General features: G+C 53.4%; 1 protein-coding gene across 2 annotated transcripts in view; it reads left to right on the top strand.

Annotated features, from left to right (window-relative positions):
- Window positions 1–17,042, top strand: part of DGKG (diacylglycerol kinase gamma) — a 141,922-nt gene that overhangs the window by 73,003 nt on the left and 51,877 nt on the right. For both annotated transcript variants that reach the window (XM_073360314.2, XM_073360312.2), the window contains 2 exons: window positions 1,435–1,595; window positions 8,703–8,767. In XM_073360314.2, the coding sequence (XP_073216415.1) occupies window positions 1,435–1,595; window positions 8,703–8,767 (226 nt within the window). The remainder of the gene's footprint in view (window positions 1–1,434; window positions 1,596–8,702; window positions 8,768–17,042) is intronic.

Here is a 17,042-nt window from a genome sequence, read left to right as displayed (position 1 = left end):
TCCGCGCCTTCTGAGTGAAATACCAGCCTGGCAGCCTACCACTCCCACAACAACAGCAACAGGCCCTGAGACCAGATGAGAGGCAGGATGCTCAGACACACAGTCTCCATCCTGTGGCCAAGGGACAGTGGGAGGCTCTCGGATACCCTGGTGATGGGCCCTGGAGAAGAGCCTCAGTAGAGAGTGGGCGCTGTGGCCACCTGTGTGGGCTGCTGGCCTGGTTGTTACTCGCCATGGGCTAGGAACAGCTGCATCTTGGCTCCCAGCTGGACTTGCAGCTCTCGCTCCTGCAGTTCCAGAGAGCTGGCTCTGAAACCTGGGCAGTGGATCTGGACAAGGCCCAATGGCCCATGTGAGCCACCTGCGTCCTTTGCTGTGTAGAGGCAGCCCTGGGCCCAGGGAATAAGATGCTGTTCTAACAAGATGCAGAGGGGCCAACCCCAGAACCCAGGTGGGCTCTGCTGCTTGCCCAGGGACTCCTGCGGGTGGATTTGTGCCCACCTGGAGCTAAGCTTTGCAAAGCCTCCTCCCGCTCTGCTGCGCTCGCCTCCCGCAACTGTGATGGCACTCCATGGTGGGAGGGAGGGATGGTCCTGTTCACTCTCTTCTCAGTTCTGCAGCCTGCTGGGACCCATCCAGTGCATCACGAACCCGACCCGGCTCTGCCCTGGCCCCCGCCCCACAGACCCAACCCGGCTCTGCCCTGACCCCGCAGCCTTGAGCCCGCAGATCCAACTCATCTCTGCCCTGATCCCACAGCCTTGACCCTGCAGACCCGACCTGTCTGCCAGTGACCCCCCGGACCCGACCTGCCTCTGCCCTGACCCCACAGGCCCGACCCTGACCCTCGTCACTGCTGAGCAGCGTGTGGTGTCTCCCTGATGGTCTGGTGGTCAGAATTTGGTGCCTTCCCCACTGGGGCCTGGGTCTGATCCTTGGTCAGGGAAGTATCTATGGAACTGCCAGTGACCCCACAACCTACTGAGTCCTGCCCACTGCCAGTTACCCCACAAACTTCCCCCTTCTTGCCCTGATCCCAGGTCCTGCTGAGTCCCTCCCAGCAACCCTTTCGGTGATTGTCAGGCCCTCGCAGCCTGATCTGCCATTGCAGTCAGTGCTGGGCCCTGTTCATTGCTGACAACAGCAACCCTGGTCGCTGCTGCACCCTACCAGCCACGAGCAAGTCTCTGTACTACAGATGGCCACACTGTAGCATGCCCCCAGTGCCGCCAGTGACCCCTGCCAACTCAGCATGGCACTGGGCTGTGTGTCCCACCTATTGCTAGCAGAGGTGTACACCAGCAAGCTGCCCTGGTTAACCCTCTCATCGCCTGACTCCAAGTGGCACTGCCATGTGCCCCCATTGGCATTCACTGTGCTGCTCTGAGCATCTCTCTTGCGCTAACAGCAACCCAATGCTTTCTCCCTCCCGAGGTTATGAAGGGGGCAGCCTGCTGAAGGTGCTGAAGGACATTGAGCACAGCATTGAGGTCATGTTGGACAGATGGCGGATTGACGTGATCCCCACGGACAAGGAGGAGAACGGAGACCCTGTCCCGTACAGCATAATCAACAACTATTTCTCCATAGGCGTGGTAAGTAGTTCTGGGATTTCCCTTCTGGCAGGAGAACAATGAATCTGCCCAGACCTGGCTCAGCCAGGGCGAGGCGGGATTAGTGAGGAGTGGCGTGTTGGGCTGGCATGCAGACACTGGCATAGCAGAGCCCTTTGGCCGTACCATGCTTTCCATGTTGGCACACAGCCAGTACTTTAAAGTCACTGTGTGGCCCTGTGCTGGTTACGTCTGAGTCACAGCCCTGCACCCCACATCACGACGGGCCCAGGCTGCGTGGAACGGCAGTGTGCAGTGACCTGTGGAGCATTTTCATGCTGCTTGTCCAAAAGTCTAGGATGCAGCCCAACGAGTCGGCTCCCAGGTGTCATCCCTCCTTACCCAGCTAGTTCCACTGAGGTCAGTCAGGAGCGGGTCGCTATTTTGCAGTGGCATTCCTCACTCAGACAGTACCCCAGGCACTTCGTAAAGCTAGCCCTGGAGCAGTGGGGCTGCTGCTGGCTCTGCAGGCCCAGGCCACCACAGCGGGGGGGATGGGATATTCCTGGTGGGAAATCCCACTCAGGAAGGGCCTCCTGCAGACTGACGTTGCTTGACAGCGAATGAAGGTCTTTGCTCTTTGTAACAGCAGATTGGCAAAGCGATGCTGGTTGAACTGAGAGCAGACGTTAGTGCCTGGAGTAATAGCCCTGACCAAGCTGCCATAATAGTCTCTTCCCAAGGTGTCTCTGCCAGGGCACCTCAGTTCTGACCTAGTCCATTGCTGAGATCTGCTAGGATCTCTCACCCTGGGCCTGGGGAAGCCAATTTCAACCTTACACTCTGATCTGCAGCGTAACACACTCATTAGGGGCCACATAATTCTGATATCTGAAGTCGTCACCCCAGCAGCAGTCCCCTGCTGTGACTCTCTCTGTATCCGATCGCTGTACCACTTGCGAGGCGCCCCCCTGTTTTACAGAGACCTACACACCCGGGGGGGAGGGGGCCTTTTCAAAAGGCAACTCCAGTGGGGACAGAGTTTCACCAACACTGAGTGTTTCTGAAAAACCTCCCAGCGCCCCAAGCAGTTTATACTGAGGAGATGCGTCCTCCAAAAAAAAAGTGAATCCACTCTGATAAAAACTATAGAGAGGCAGGTGAAAGGGAACTGCCCTGTTGGTCCTATGTGTATTGTAGCAGTGTGCAAACACCCAAGGGAGTGGCCGGGCCCTGTTGCGTCAGGCACACAGAGAGGCAGATTCTTGGTCGCTGTTAATTGTCAGTGCTTTTTTCATGCCCATTTACCCCAGATGAGGCTCTGCATTGTATGTGTCTTGCTTTTGGGAGCTTGTCCTCTGCACAGACAAGGCAGACAAATAGTAAAAGGCAAACAGAAACTCAGTCACAAGGCAGAAGTTGTGTAACTTGGCTCAACTTTTGGGTGTAATTCTAGTGCTGTCAGTGGAATCACACCTGCTCAAACCAGATCAGATTTTGGCCCATAGCTTCTATTCCTGGCTCCTCCCAAGAACCTCTCTAATCTCAGGCAAATGTCTAATCTCAAAATCTAACCTGTCAGTGCCTCAGTTTACCTCTAGGGAATGGCTCTAATGATACTTCCTAGGGGTACTGACTGAGCCTTTAGGTTTGAAAAGTTCTGTGACCTCTGAGAAAAGCCACATAAAATACACCGCGGAGCTCTGGGTTCGGGTATCATCCGGGGCTGGATTAGCTGGCATTTTTCCAGGTGGACTTTCCTGGTGATATTCCCTGTTCATCTGTCTAAGCCAGTGGTATTCAGAACTCGGGAAATTAGCCATCAGAATTACCCAAAGAGCCACAGAAGTGTGAATTCAAGGTTTCATTTTCTGTAGCACTATATATTCATGTTCAAACAGTATGACGGGGGAACATAGCTTATATATATTATTCTCACAGCAAAATGACTGACCAACTATTATTATTTTATCAACTACAATTGGTTAATAACATAGTAAAAGCCTCCTGATTGGTTAATAACTTAGATCGGTTACTAATTAAATCCCACGGTGTTTTAATATCGTGGGCTGCAAAGAGCCTCAGGAGAAGCATTAAAGAGCTACTCGCAGGTCCCGAACCACATTCTGAGTATCATCGCTCTGGGTCCCTTTGCATCATTTTCCTGTCCTCATTGCTGTTTGCTGCACATCTTGACTCATCCAGCATGACTCTTGCTTCCAAACCAATGATCAGCCTTGCAGATGGGGAATGATATAAGGGGTACAAGTCTCAAAAGTGCCTAAAGCCCAGATGCCCCACCTTCCTAAAGTGGGGCGGGGCTTAGCACACACCGCTCACATCTCCACCTCCCATTGGCTTGCTTAGATGGCTCTCCGCCTGTCACTCCGGCTTTGTTGGAGACCATGCTTAGGAGCCCGTCTCCCCCGATTTGTTGTTCAAGGGGCCTGGGTGCCAAGCTTGGGCTGTGTGGATGCCAGTGTTGTACCTGCGATTTTCTGGGCGCCTAGTGGTTAGGTGTGGTGATGCTGAGTGTCGCCATGCCAATGTCCCTTTGCGAAGCCCGGCATCAGTGACATAGGAGCCTAAGGCTCAATGAGACATAGGCTCCCGAGTGCATGAGTCCCTTCTAAGTCACCCCCACCCCTCCCCTCGCGGCATCTGACGGGCACCTTCCCCTCGTTTGGTACCTTGCCATTTCCTGCTGGAGAGTAAATGTCCTTTATTTTCTTTTTCACGTTTTGGAAGGCGGGGAGCCAGCCTGGGGTGTGACCTTCTGAATGCTGGGCAGCCCCAGCTAGTCACCAGCCGCCCGCGGGCTGCCCGTCCTTAGCAATGCGTTCTCTGGGAGAAAGGAATGAGTCGGTCCTGGCCGAGGCTGGCATGGCTTGGGAAAGTGGGAAAACAGAGTCATCAGGATGAGGGACCTGACCTGGGACACTGGAAAGGAGCCTGGCTGGCGGAGAGGCTGCCTCTGCTACGCCTCTGCGCAGGTCATCGGTGCGGTGTTGGCACCACTGAAGCCAATGGGAGCTGTGCCATTGACTGCAGTGGGGCCACGATTTTGCTCCACCTCTGCTTCCTTCACAGGTGAGGGTGGATCTTTCCATCAGTCTGCAGGATCAGCATCCCTATGGAGTGGGGCAGGATCGAGAGGCAGTGCAGAGCCCGTCCTCCTTCACAGCGGGGCTTTAAAAAGCTGCAGTCTCCCACTGCCCCATGGCCTGGCCATGCCCATGGTGCTCCTGGGGCTGATGCACAGGCAGCAGGAAGCGGGCACAATGTGCTGGGGAGCCCTCTGCAGGGAAGGGCTGGGACATTGTCAGCAGTGTAACCCTTCCAGATTGAGAATGAACAACCAGGAAAGGACTAGAGTTTATGACAGCATGAAATGCAAATAGGGGAGGATTTAAAAACAAGGGAACAGGCTGGGGTCTGGGCTAGGAAAAGGGCAAAAATGTTAAATGAGATTTTTATAATTGTTACTTTTAATGCAAGGAGGGGTGCCAGTCCTGGTACTGAAGGGGGGGTGCCCACCCTTCCACAGATGTGCCTTGTACACCCTAATCCTGCAAAGCTTTACATGCACTGTCAGTCCCCCAGCAACACCTTGCTGCGAGAGTGTGTCAGGCAAACACATGAGTTAACTCTTGCGCAGGTGGACTATGGGTTCTCAGTTTCCTTTCTCTTAGCTGGGGATACCCTGCCTGGGGTAGACCCTGGCCCTATATAAGACAGAACTTAGAGAAGGGGTTCTCACACTGTGGTCCATGGAGCACTTACATGATGCTCATTCTCCTGTTTATTTCCAGTTGCTAACGTGCATCAAGCCAGATAAAAACACATTGGATATTTTTCTTTGTCAACAATTACTGTGGTTGCCACAGGATGGTAGGAGCCACCAGCTGGGAAGGGAGGTGGGCAATTCGAACACCAGTGGGAGGAGAGATGGATGCACTTTGAAAAGTTTGGAAATTTGTGCTTACTTCTAGTATGGGCGTGAAAATGTCACAGGAAATTTCCATCGGCAAATCAAACCTTTGGCAAACTCCTTCTTCCCCAGGGACTGAGTGAAGGCATTTAGTCCGCGATTCAGCAAAGCATTTAAATTCAGATCGAAGGTTAAGCCCACGCTTAAGTGCTTTGCTTAGTCAGCAGGCCTTCGATTTGATGTCTCTCTGATTAAATTAAACCCATATGGGCTGGCTGGTATTACAATGTTCTGCTGAGTGCTTGTGGCACACATTATTACTGGGCTAGAGTAAGATTACCAGCTCAAAATAGTCTCCGGAATGTCTGTCTTAGTCACTAACATTGCTGCCTATAGAACCAGCATGAAAATCTTTCTCCAGATATTGGCAGGTACCACTGAAGCTTTGAGAGAGCCCTGTAGTTCATATAATCCCATTTGCCAGCCCCGGTCCCGTGCAGCCATTCCCTCCCCTGTAAAATCAGGCTGGGACATGAATCCAGAGTGACTCCGGTTTGGGGAGCAGAACTGCTATGCGTCCTTTGCTCCAAAGGCACAAGCATAGGCAATAAACATTTCACGTGGCTCAGAACGAATAAGCATTTCTTCTTGCACGGGAATATAATTGGAGCATTTTTTTCCAACAGGCCATGGCTTTCCCTGGAAGGGAAGGGGTTAATATCAACCATTCCTGGTGTGATACAGCAGGACTGTGGTAAACATGTAGTAGGCCCCATGTGTGGGCACAGGTTGAGTTGTGAGCAGGAATCATCCGGGCCCCTCTCCGCGGAGATCTCCATGAGCGCACAGCACTGTCCTCCGAGGAGGTTTATTTGGGAGCAGACAAACAGGCAGTTTCCTCACCCCATCTCACTGGGTTTTACTGGATTTTTAAAAATCATTTTTCCTAGCAAACCCTTGACCACGTGGACTCGAAATGTGCTTCTTTATGACAGCTGCTTCCCTGCTGCATTGTGCCTGCAAACAGCTTGGCTCTTGCAAGGTTGATCCAGAGTCCTGGGCTGCTGGGTTTCTTGTTTTGGTGGGGAGCCCATTGACCAGAATAAAAGGGCACTGAGGCTATAAAACAACCTCTTCCAAGCAGTCTGTTACGGAAGGCTGCAGGGTGCTGGGGAGCCAATAAAAGGGGGACACCCTGAAAGCTTAAGTCATGCTTGGGAGGTTTGGTACTGACAGTCTTGGGCAGCTGGACTGCCACTTCCTGTCTCCTCCTCCTTTATTTTTGGGCGTGAGGAATGCTGGGCAGCAGCCATAGCACAGACCGGAAGGTTTGGATTGCATGTAGCTCATGTGCTATGTTTAGCTCGGGGCGCTCCAACAGCCCTTGGTGGTGATCCTGTCACTGGCTTGTTGGCAACAAATGGGCTGCTGATGCCTTGATGTAGTGCACGCGTTGCCAGTGCCACCCGAGCCCTGAGACTTGAAAGAGGTCCCCCAGCACGGTTTGTATACTGTATTTTATAGGGACGCTTGAAAACTACTGAAGCGGCTCACTTTATACCCCACACTCACATGGCTGCTCTCACATCCGGTCCCATGGCACATACGGGCTGTCACATCTTTCCAGACAAGCAGAGTGTCTGGTTAAAATCTCCCCTCTAACATATCCTCTGTAGCGAGTCGTGGCAGTTAATCTCTCATGTGGGACAATTAGAATGGCAGACAGGGAACCAGAGAGGGAAATTGTGCTCACTGGAGCATCGAGTGGTATTCTGCCCCTCCGCCCCCCCTTCATCACTGAGGTAGGTCTGGTTGGGTGTTAAAGCTTAATTCCTTTCACCCCAGAGAAGCTGCCTGTAATGGCCAGGGCAGGGCGTAGGCAGCTGGGCCAGGGTCGAAGGCAGGAGTTGGGACTAGTTACCAAGCCAAGTCAGGAGATGGACACCAAGGTCAAGCTGGGCAGGGGGCCGAAGGCAGGGATCAGGAGCAAGATGGGGCAAAAGACAAAGTCTGTAGCAGTAGCAAGCCAGAGTGTCTACACTGTTGTTCAGGCAGCTCCCTGGGGCAACTTCCTGGTTTAAATAGTTGGTGTAGACCGATCAGGTGGCCGCAGAGTTCTTTTGCTCGGGCTTCTGTGGGTGGTACTTCCTCCAGTGCCTGACCCTCTAGCAATTGTCAGATGCTGCTTCAAGGGTGGAAGGAAGGAAAGAAACACCATCACTTTTCCCCCTAGCTAGCTGTTTGGTCACTTGCCATCCTTCTCCAGCTCAGAGCTCCCACATGGGTTTGGGTAGCCTAGGAGGGAGGCCAAGTTAGCAAATTGCATCTTGTTTAACATGCCCATTTACCATGGCTGGCCCAAACTCTCTTCTCAGGTACGCAGGCATAGCTCTACAGAAGTTGATGGAAGAGGGGAATTTAAGTGGTTAGGTGTCTAACATACTCTTTTTCTAACCTGGCGTAGTGGGCGATACAGAATGCTGTCTTATCACAGAGTGGTCCCGTGCTATGTGCAATGAGTGTAACATTATCAGACCCCTATTAATACCCGATGATGGCTTTAAGGGCATAGAAACAGAGAGGTAAAATACCATTGAGTCATCTAGTCCCTGTCCTCCCTGCTAGTGCAGGATTGTCCCTTACCGTTTTTTGTTTGTTTTGTATTTTTTGTGTCTCTATGCACTCAGGGCACCTTTCCAGCTTGCCTGCATGGCCAGGGAATTCTGTAGTTCCAAGGCATTAGCAGGACATCAGGGGAAATCACAGCTTAGTCATGGAAAATTCTGATAAACTCAGATACCGTCAGCATTTGAGATGTCTGTGACTTTTCCTTTGTCACCTCCTTGCCTCAGCCTCCCACAGTTCCCTCTTCTCCCAGCAGGGCCCAGCTCTGTCAGCAGCAGAGCACACTGACCCTGAGCTAGTGTCCTAACTTACCTGTTTCCTGGGGGGCTTTGCTGGTAACTCAGACCTGGATGACGTCTGGCTGTTAAATAAAGAAACCCTAACGAGGTCTTAGCGCAGAAATCACAGCCCCGAGTAAACCTCGGTTCCAGGCGTTAGCCCCCAGGAGCTGATGTCCTGGCTAAGGAGATATTTCCTTATCTGAATCTCAGCTCTTGGCAAGTTCATGTTGATTTTCTGGAAATGTCTCTCTTCTGTCATCAGGCATTTCCCATAACTCAACTCATGTGTCCTTTCATTCCCTCTCCCTGCAGGATGCCTCCATCGCGCATCGATTCCACGTGATGAGAGAAAAGCACCCTGAGAAATTCAACAGCAGGTAAAGCCTTTGGCCATACCAGCGTGATGCTGGTAGAAGCATTCCCCACCAGCCAAGGGAGGAGGAAGTGCTGCATTGGACCAATCTTGCTTTAAGGGCTTATCTTGCAGGGAGCACAAAATCCAACTGTCTAGGCTTTCGGTGCCAGCATGGTCCTGGGAACTGGACAGGGGCGGCAGGTAAAATAGGCCAGGGGAGGCTAAGCCTCCCCAAACAGCCGCCGCCCCACTGCCTTAGAAAGCACAGACACCAGGGCCATGGCCCTGCTTGCGCTCCGCCCCAGGGCCCCACTCCCATTATTCCTCTTTGGCCCCACCTGTGCTGCTCCTCTTCCCACCCCACCTTCACCTCTTCCCTCCAAGGCCTGCCCTCACTCGCCTCCTTCACGTCCCCGCTCTGCCTCTGTCCTGAGGCCCCCACTGCTCACTGAGTCACATAAGACGAAAGGAGTATGTGAGCACCTAGGAGCTTTTGGCTGAGTATTGTTTTGAGTAGAGGTGCATGTGGGGGGAAGGCAGAAGAGAGAAAAGAGTAAAAAAGACAAGAAGAGAGAAAGGCAGAGGCAAGCAGCAGCCTGTGAACACAAGTGTGACCTTGGTTATAGCTAGAGAGAGAGAACTTTTGAGTCTGTTGGCTAAAGAAAGTTGGGGCTGCAAGCAAAGAAACTGCTCCCTTTGTTCGTGAATCCTCCTGCATTCAGAGAAGCAGGATTTTGTACGTTCCCAGCATGGGTGGCGAGTTCTATGGGCCGGTGGAGCCTGGGCACCAGGAATATTCCTGTCCCAGGGGCCCGGCTCCAGCAAAGTTTCCCACCTCCCCCCGCCACACTCCCCCCGCACTTCCCCCAGCCCCACCTGCCACCCCCGGGTGATTTAAAACAGCCCAGGGGCTCCCACCGCCACCCAGCAGCGCAGCGGGGCTGAGCGGCTTCCTGCGCGCTTGTTCCCCGTGGCTGCCGGCAGGTCCTTGCAACCTGTGTGAGGGGGTTGCACCGCTGTGCGCTGCCCCTGCCCCAAACGCCCCTGCGGCCAATGGGAAGCTGCAGGGGCAGTGCCTGGAGACAGCAGCGTGAGGAGACCCCCCCCTCCCCCAGGCCTGCCCCGCTTAGGAGCTGCTGCCAGAGGGGATGCCCCAGGTAAGCATCGAACCCCCCCCCATCCACTTCCAGAGCCTGCACCCACACCCCCTCTGCAAACACACCCTTCGGCCCCCAAATTTCCTCCTGCACCCCCACCCCCCCTCTTGCCCCCAAACTCCCTCCCAGAGCCTGCACACCCACCCCCTCCTGAACCCCCACCCCCTGCCCAGAGCCTGCACCCAGCACCTAAACTCGTTCCCAGAGCCTGCACTCCAGACCCCCTCCCCCACCCCCACCCAAACTCCCTCCCAGAGCCCGAACTCACCCCTTCTGCAACCAAATTCCCTTCCAGAGCCTGCACTCCATTCCCCTTCCCCAGCCCAGAACCTGTACCCCAATCCCCTGCCCCAGCCCAGAACCTGCACCCAAACTCCATCCCAGAGTCTGCACCTCAGACCCCGCCCCCCACTGAACTCCCTCACACCCCCGAACCGAAACTCCCTCCCAGAGCGTGACCTCTCACCCCTTCTGCACCCAAACTCCCTCTCAGAGCCTGCATCCCCACCCCCTCATGCACCCCAATCGCCTGAACCTCAGACCCCCTCCTCCACCCAAACTCCCTCCCAGAGCCTTAGGCAGGTGTGTGTGGGGAGTTGGCGGGGGTGGGGGGGGAGTTTCTGGGTGTTCTGGGCACCACCAAAATTTCTACAAACCTGCTGCCCCTGGTTACTAGTAACTAAACAAGGTGACAGCAAAGAAGACAGCATCCTCCATCGATGTCTCCTTCTAGCTGGAAGATCTCCAGGGCCCTGCACTTTGACTAACCAGTCAGGTTGAAAAGGAGCAACCAGCCCTTTTGGAGAAGGCAGTAAGAAGAGGGGCTTTGCCATATGCTTCAAAGGTTAAGATCTGGGCTCTGGTGGTGAGCCATGATAGACTTAATCCAACCGCTGTAAAATAGCAACAACAACAGTGGGAGCGCTTGAGACCCAGAAACTGCACCTGAGCTGAGGAAATAAACATGCAGTGTACTGTGATCTAGGCCATGTTGGGTGTCTCGGTTCACCTGTCCTATAGGGCTGGATATTTCAGTGTTCTTGGAAAGGTGGTAGGATTTGGCTGCAAACCCAGCTACATTCATTCCCACTTTACAATTAGCACCAAACTCCAGGGCTAGCAAGAGCAGGCTATCCAGCCCAGGCAGAGCCGCAGGTTTGGACTAGCTCACGTTTCACTTGGAGTTTATAAAAATGGCATGTTTGCAGCAGGAGCCGGTGGCTTATGATCCGTGCAAGAGAGACACAGGCAAATCCCCCCTGAGGGCCATGATTTTCCGAAATACCTATTAGAGAAGCACCAAAGAACCTCAGCTCCAGCTTTGGGCTACAGTGCAGAACTCTCCGGTCCTGGGGCAGCTCCTTGAAGCACAGCCCAGGGAGTCAAACAAGCCCAGCACAGAACAAATAGCCAAGGGAAGACCTCAGGCAGATGCACCCTGTCTTTCCATCCCTCCCCTGCCACCAAGAGCCTGCTGAACAGTTAAGGAGAACGGGAGCTGCTCCCGGCTTGCTCAAATCCCAGGTGGCTCAAAAGGAGCACCAATCAGGCCATGGTTTTGTCATTTTTGGGCTGCAGTGAGAGAGTGTTGAGGGCTTATTCAGCCACTCCTGCTAAACCCTCACATCTCATCCTGTTGGATTCAATGGCCAAATTCTAGTGACTTCCTAGGGTTCCAGATTTGGACTTTGTAACACAGGGGATGAGCCCGGCACTTATTTGGTGAAGACTAGCGACTCATTGCCCACGACAAGTGGCCTGGCCCCTCCAAACTGCATGTCCCCTGCTCTCTTCCCCACAAGAGATCCAACACCCTCCCCCCGGCATGCCCCCAGCCTGAATCTCCTCTTGGTTTCTCTTGCTGTCTTCTTGCCTCCTCCTAGCAGCCCACTGTGCCTCCATGGTTGCTTCCTCACCTGGACCCCGGTGCTGCATTCTCCCCTTCTGACCTGGTTATTCTGAGAAGTGACGATGGAGGAGTCAGGAGCCTGGAAGCCCTGGGGTTCCTCCCTGGTCTTGGGGCAGTCCACATGGCAGGGCTGCGGACCCTGGAAGCTCAGGCTGTGCCAGGCAAACCAGCAGGGAGCCAGGCAAAGGAGGCATCGGGTTTAAGGTGGAGCAGGGCCCTCCTGGTTCAATGGGATTTTGTGGGGAGGCCACTGCCCCGTCCAGGAGCTGCTGGTGCAAGGTCCAAAACTGCTACTGACAGATTTTGCTATCGGCTCAGTCTGTGTGAGCCCGCTTGGCCCCAGGCACGCAGCCAGTTCTGTCAGGTGGTGGGTTTGGACACATCACTGGAAAGCAAAGTCATTGCTTTCCCTGGCTGGCAGGGCTGCATGCAGCCTCTGGAGTGGGGAGAGCTGAGGAGATGGCCCCTGTCCTCTCTAATCGCTGCTGTTTGACTGCAGCCCCTCTGCTGCCTTCTCACAGCTAGGAGCAGTGAGGGCACATGTGGCTGGTGGGTCCTGGTGGTTCTCCTTCCCCATTTCTTCCCCCTCCCCCCCCCCCAACCTTAAGATCCAGGCCAGATTTCCTACTGTGGAACCTAAAGGATGAGGTGGGCTTTTCAGCAGTGCTGTGTGCCAGGCAAGGCCTGAGCCCTCCCAGCCATGACATGGAGGTGCCCAAGACCTAGGCTCTCTTTGTACATGGTTAAAAATGGCCTGTCGGTGGCCAGACATGGCTGGAACAGGCTGCTTCCCGAGGGTGTGTGGAGAGGAATCTGTGCCAGGTGGTAGTGCCTTGGGCCGTGTGTGCACTAGGAACCTCCCCAGCTGCTAAGAGGTGCTGTAATGGCTCTGCTGTATGGAGCTAGAACTGGCAGCAGAGGCAGGACTGGCCCGTGGTCTGCTCAGAAACTGCGGCTGTGCCTTGCTTAGATCAAGCTGTCTTCAGCCCCAGCTGCCTGCAATGCATAGTAGCCCAGCATAGGCAGGTTAAGCATGGCCTTTATCATGGCTAGAACATAGTTTGATTTCTAGCCATGCAAGCAAGGAAATCCCACCTACTCACATAGTTGGACCACAACCACTTGTGTAAACATGGTGCTGTTTTGGTAGGCAGGGCTGGATTTAGGGGCAGGCAACCCAGGCGACCACCTGGGGTGCCAGGTTTGGGGAGAGCTGGACTTGAGGGGCTGTTTGTTGTTTACAGATTCTAGCATGCAAATTATGTCTTATGTCAAATTAGCGTCTTATGACCGGGATAAATCATGCATGCAAATCGTGCATCCAAGTCGTGAAATGGGCTACACATACAATACAAAACAAGGAATTCAAAAATTTAACAAAGGGGATGGGGGTGGCAAAGACTCTCCTCTTCTGGGGCACCATTTGATCTAGGGCCAGCCCTGTTGCTAGGGTAGCCAGAGCCATAAATGATTTCCGTGGATACGTCACAGCCGTCTCATCCAGGTGCCTGGAAACTCTGTCAAGCGCCCTCCCTTTTGACAGTGCCAGAAGGCCACATGTCTGCTTTATTGTTATTCCATGGGCATCACTGTCACAGTGTATCTGGACTCCTGTCCTGTATGTAGCATGAGGCGTGTATTACAGCTAAGTCAGGTACCGGAGCAGTGGTAGCACACACTTCACTGCAGGTTAGCTACCCTCGTAATTACCCTGGCTTCTGGGCAGGCTTGTACAGCCCAAGCTGAGGCCCATGTGGCTGCAGCTTTACTTAGCCCGTACCTGAACTAGCTAGATCAAATCTAGCTCAAGTATGTCCACACGATTGCAGTGTTGACATACCCTAAGGGTCACATTTCCAAGCTTTTCTCTGCCACGAGGAGCACTAGAAACTTGCATTTTTTTTTAATAAAAGCTGAGATTCTCACAAAATCCCCTGACTCCAGGAGCTGGGGCTTTAAGAAAATCAAATGTTATGAGAGTCATGATAAAACCATGAGAGTTGGCACCGCTGGGACTAGAGCAGAAGAAATGCTCGTTAGTTGGAAAGGCAGTAGTTTTAAGGGTAATACTTACTTTTCTGTATTCTAATCAAATTCCTTGTTCAGTGTTACAATGCAGTTGTTTCAGTGATTCTTTATCACCGTCTCATAAGAGTCCTGTCATGCTGCCCTTTGCATCCATATGACTGCTAGCTGCGTAATAACAATGAAGCATGTAAATCTTCCTAGATCCTTTTGCATGACGACCAGATGGAGTTTGTCACCCTATAGCTGTTCAGCCCATCATATCCAGCCTTGGCTGTCTTCAGCCATGGCCATTCCATATCCTCCTCCAATTGCAAATTGCTCCATTGAGTTCTCTAGTCGATCTTACTAGCGTAGGGACAGAGTCCCTGCGGCTGGGGAGGGAAAGTGTAAATCACCCTGGTGCACTAGCAGGTGAGCAAGATGAGTCCTGCTGTCTCCTTCTCTCCTGGATTTCCATGGGGCTGGTTGATGGTGCAGGCGGGTTAGTGGATGCACTAACTCATTCCATCCTCCAGCTGCTCTGGCCATGCCCCATCCCTAGCCAGATGGCTTCACTTTTCTGGGGGTATGGGCCATCTTTGAGCCCCCAGAACGGAGAGGGGTTTCAGGTGCTTTCCATTGTTGCAACTCCCTCTCTATGGCCAGGGCCTCCACTAGAGTCTGTTCTTAGATCCTGGGCTGAACCTGGCCCAGATTTTGGCTACATTTCTCTGCTGAAGCTTTGACTTGTTAGTACATGGTCTGTTTTCATTGAGTACTAGAATAACGAGTCCCTGTGCAACATCCCTTCAGGTTAGTATTTGCTGACAGCTATGCTGTCTCCCTTCCCTAGACTGAGCATGCCCAGTTTTCTGACCCTTCTGGTCTGCCTTTCTGCTGCTTTCTGAACACTCTGCCAACTGAGAGGTTTTGAAACGTGGGCACTGCAGGGAGGCTCCCACTTGCTCACTTGGGTGCTCAAATCAGCAGGCACATTTGGCTCTCTTAAACCTACCAAATCCACCAACTGGATATTGGTGGGACTCCTGGAACACAGAATCGGGGATTAGTGCCAATATCCCAGTAACCATTGCAACAGGTAAATGTACGTTTCTAAGGCTGGCTGTGGCAGTATCCAGAGAACCAGTTCAGTTGCAAAGTACTCGTTTGGGTGCTTTCATTTAGGCAACACCCTTTGAAAAGCAGGTTCTGTTGTTTGGGGATTCTGGGCCACAGAGCTGTCCCCAGTGCCCCCAATGGCCCTAACTAGTGATAGCAAGAATTACGTGTCTTGTTCTACACGCAGTACTATTGATGCAGCCCAATATAGCATGCTCCTTTTTCACTCTAGCTTTGCATTGCTGACTAATGTATAATCAATCCTCCCCTACAACCCTAGATCCTGGCATGTGCTGCTGTTTCCTAGCCAGACACCCCCATTTGTGTTTGGGCATGTGCCAACGAAAACATTTTGCATTTGTCTCTAGTGAATCCCATTGATTTTTAGCCACTCTCCCCAAGACCACAGTGTACTTTTAATCCAACCCACAATGCATTTCCCTACTCTCCCTGCTCCTGGCTTTGTAGCAGCTAATTCAATCAGCTTATTACTACCCTATTATTTACTTGGCTAGCACCCCAAAGCATGTAGGGGACTCTGAAAGCATTAAATCACCTTAATCCCTGGTTCAAATGGGCAATGTGTAGTTAATTGATATTTCTGTATTTTTGGTCCTTTGCTGCTAGACCCTGACCACTCACCCCACTGACAGCTTTGTGGTCTTGCTTTTGGGATCCTCCCTGACCTGCCTGGCCCAGCTCTTTCCTCTATTCAATCTCCTTTTAACCAAGCTAGCTGCTTCCTTGTGCCTCCATAATCTAGCCCTTGCTCCACCCTGCTGGGCAAAGCGATCGCCGGCCACGCTCCCAGCCTCTTCTCCATGCTGCCCTCCACCACTCAAACCCATGTGCCCAGAGCTGACATGTGACTGGGGAAATGCACCCTCCTGCTGCTGCTCTGGGGGCCAGTTCCTCTCCTCCCAACAGGGGTGATGGCCCATGAGGGGCTGGTAGGATTCCTGACCCCTAGGGAAGGGGGTGGAGCAGAGAGCCTGCTAGAGGTCTCCTTTGCCTGGCTCTGCTGTACCCCATCCCCTGGTGCAGTGTCTTCCGCTCAAGAGGAGAGCTGGAGACTGAGAAGAGCTGTTGCCCCACCCCACCTCTAGGTGTTGCCCCACCCCAGGAGGAGCTGGGGGGACCACTGCCTCCGAGAAGCCCCGTTGTGACTGCAGCTGTGTTCTCTAAGTTGTTACTGCAGACCCTGAGTGGTGCCGGAGAAGGCTCGGTGCACTTGACACCTGACTGTCTCTGCCCTGCCTGGTTTAGCTGTCAGGGTGTGGAGCTGCTCCTGTGATATGCCAGGCCTGGCCAAAAGCAGGAATTCCTGCTCTCCGGATTTCCACCCCACTGCCCAGCTCAGTGTGAACATGCTTGTCGCAGTTTATGCGCACCCTGTCCCCATTTGGGGCAGGGCAGGGCGGTGATATCACCACAGTTAGTCTCCCTGGTGGCCAGGTACAGCAGCCCTTACACTCAGGGCAATGCGGCCGAGTGGCCGGAGTCAGTCTAACAACCCCCCAGCCCAAGGACAGTGCAGTTCAGTGGCTAAAGTCCATGTAATCAACCTCAGGGGCAGGGCAGGGTGGCTTAGCAGACAGCATTCAGCTAACAACGCTCAGGTTCGGGGTGGAGAGGCCCAGTGGCCAGACTTACAGCCTAATGGCTACAGTCAATATGGTAGTCCTCAGGCACAGGGCAGCACAGCCCAATGGCCAGAGTCAATGTGGTGAGGAAAGGTGGGGCCACCACCAAGGGGATGACAGCCCGAGTAGGGGAGCCTGGGCCCTGATTCAGGGCCCTAACACTGACAGAGGGCTCAGTCACTGGGTTAGCTGGGAATCCCACCAAAACATACTGACCTCACTCGGGTGGGAGATACCACTCGCTCACCCCCACAGGTCACTTCCTCCCATAGTTCCAGAAGCTGCTGTCCATGGGGTGTCAGGGTCTCTGAGCTCCTCAGCATGGACGATCCTCCAGGGCTCCTTGCCTCCAGTCCGGCTCGCAGGGTCTCTGGCTCTTGCCAGCAAAGGCTCTTCAGCAGGAGCTTCAGCTGAAGGTCCTTCCCCTCCAGCCACCTACCTCGAATGAGCTGGGTTGCTCCC

This window comes from Lepidochelys kempii, chromosome 9, assembly GCF_965140285.1.
Source record: "Lepidochelys kempii isolate rLepKem1 chromosome 9, rLepKem1.hap1, whole genome shotgun sequence".
Classification (NCBI taxonomy): Eukaryota; Metazoa; Chordata; order Testudines; family Cheloniidae; genus Lepidochelys; species Lepidochelys kempii.
The sequence above is the reverse complement of the archived record's forward strand: the minus strand, read 5'-3'. Positions and strand labels throughout refer to the sequence as shown.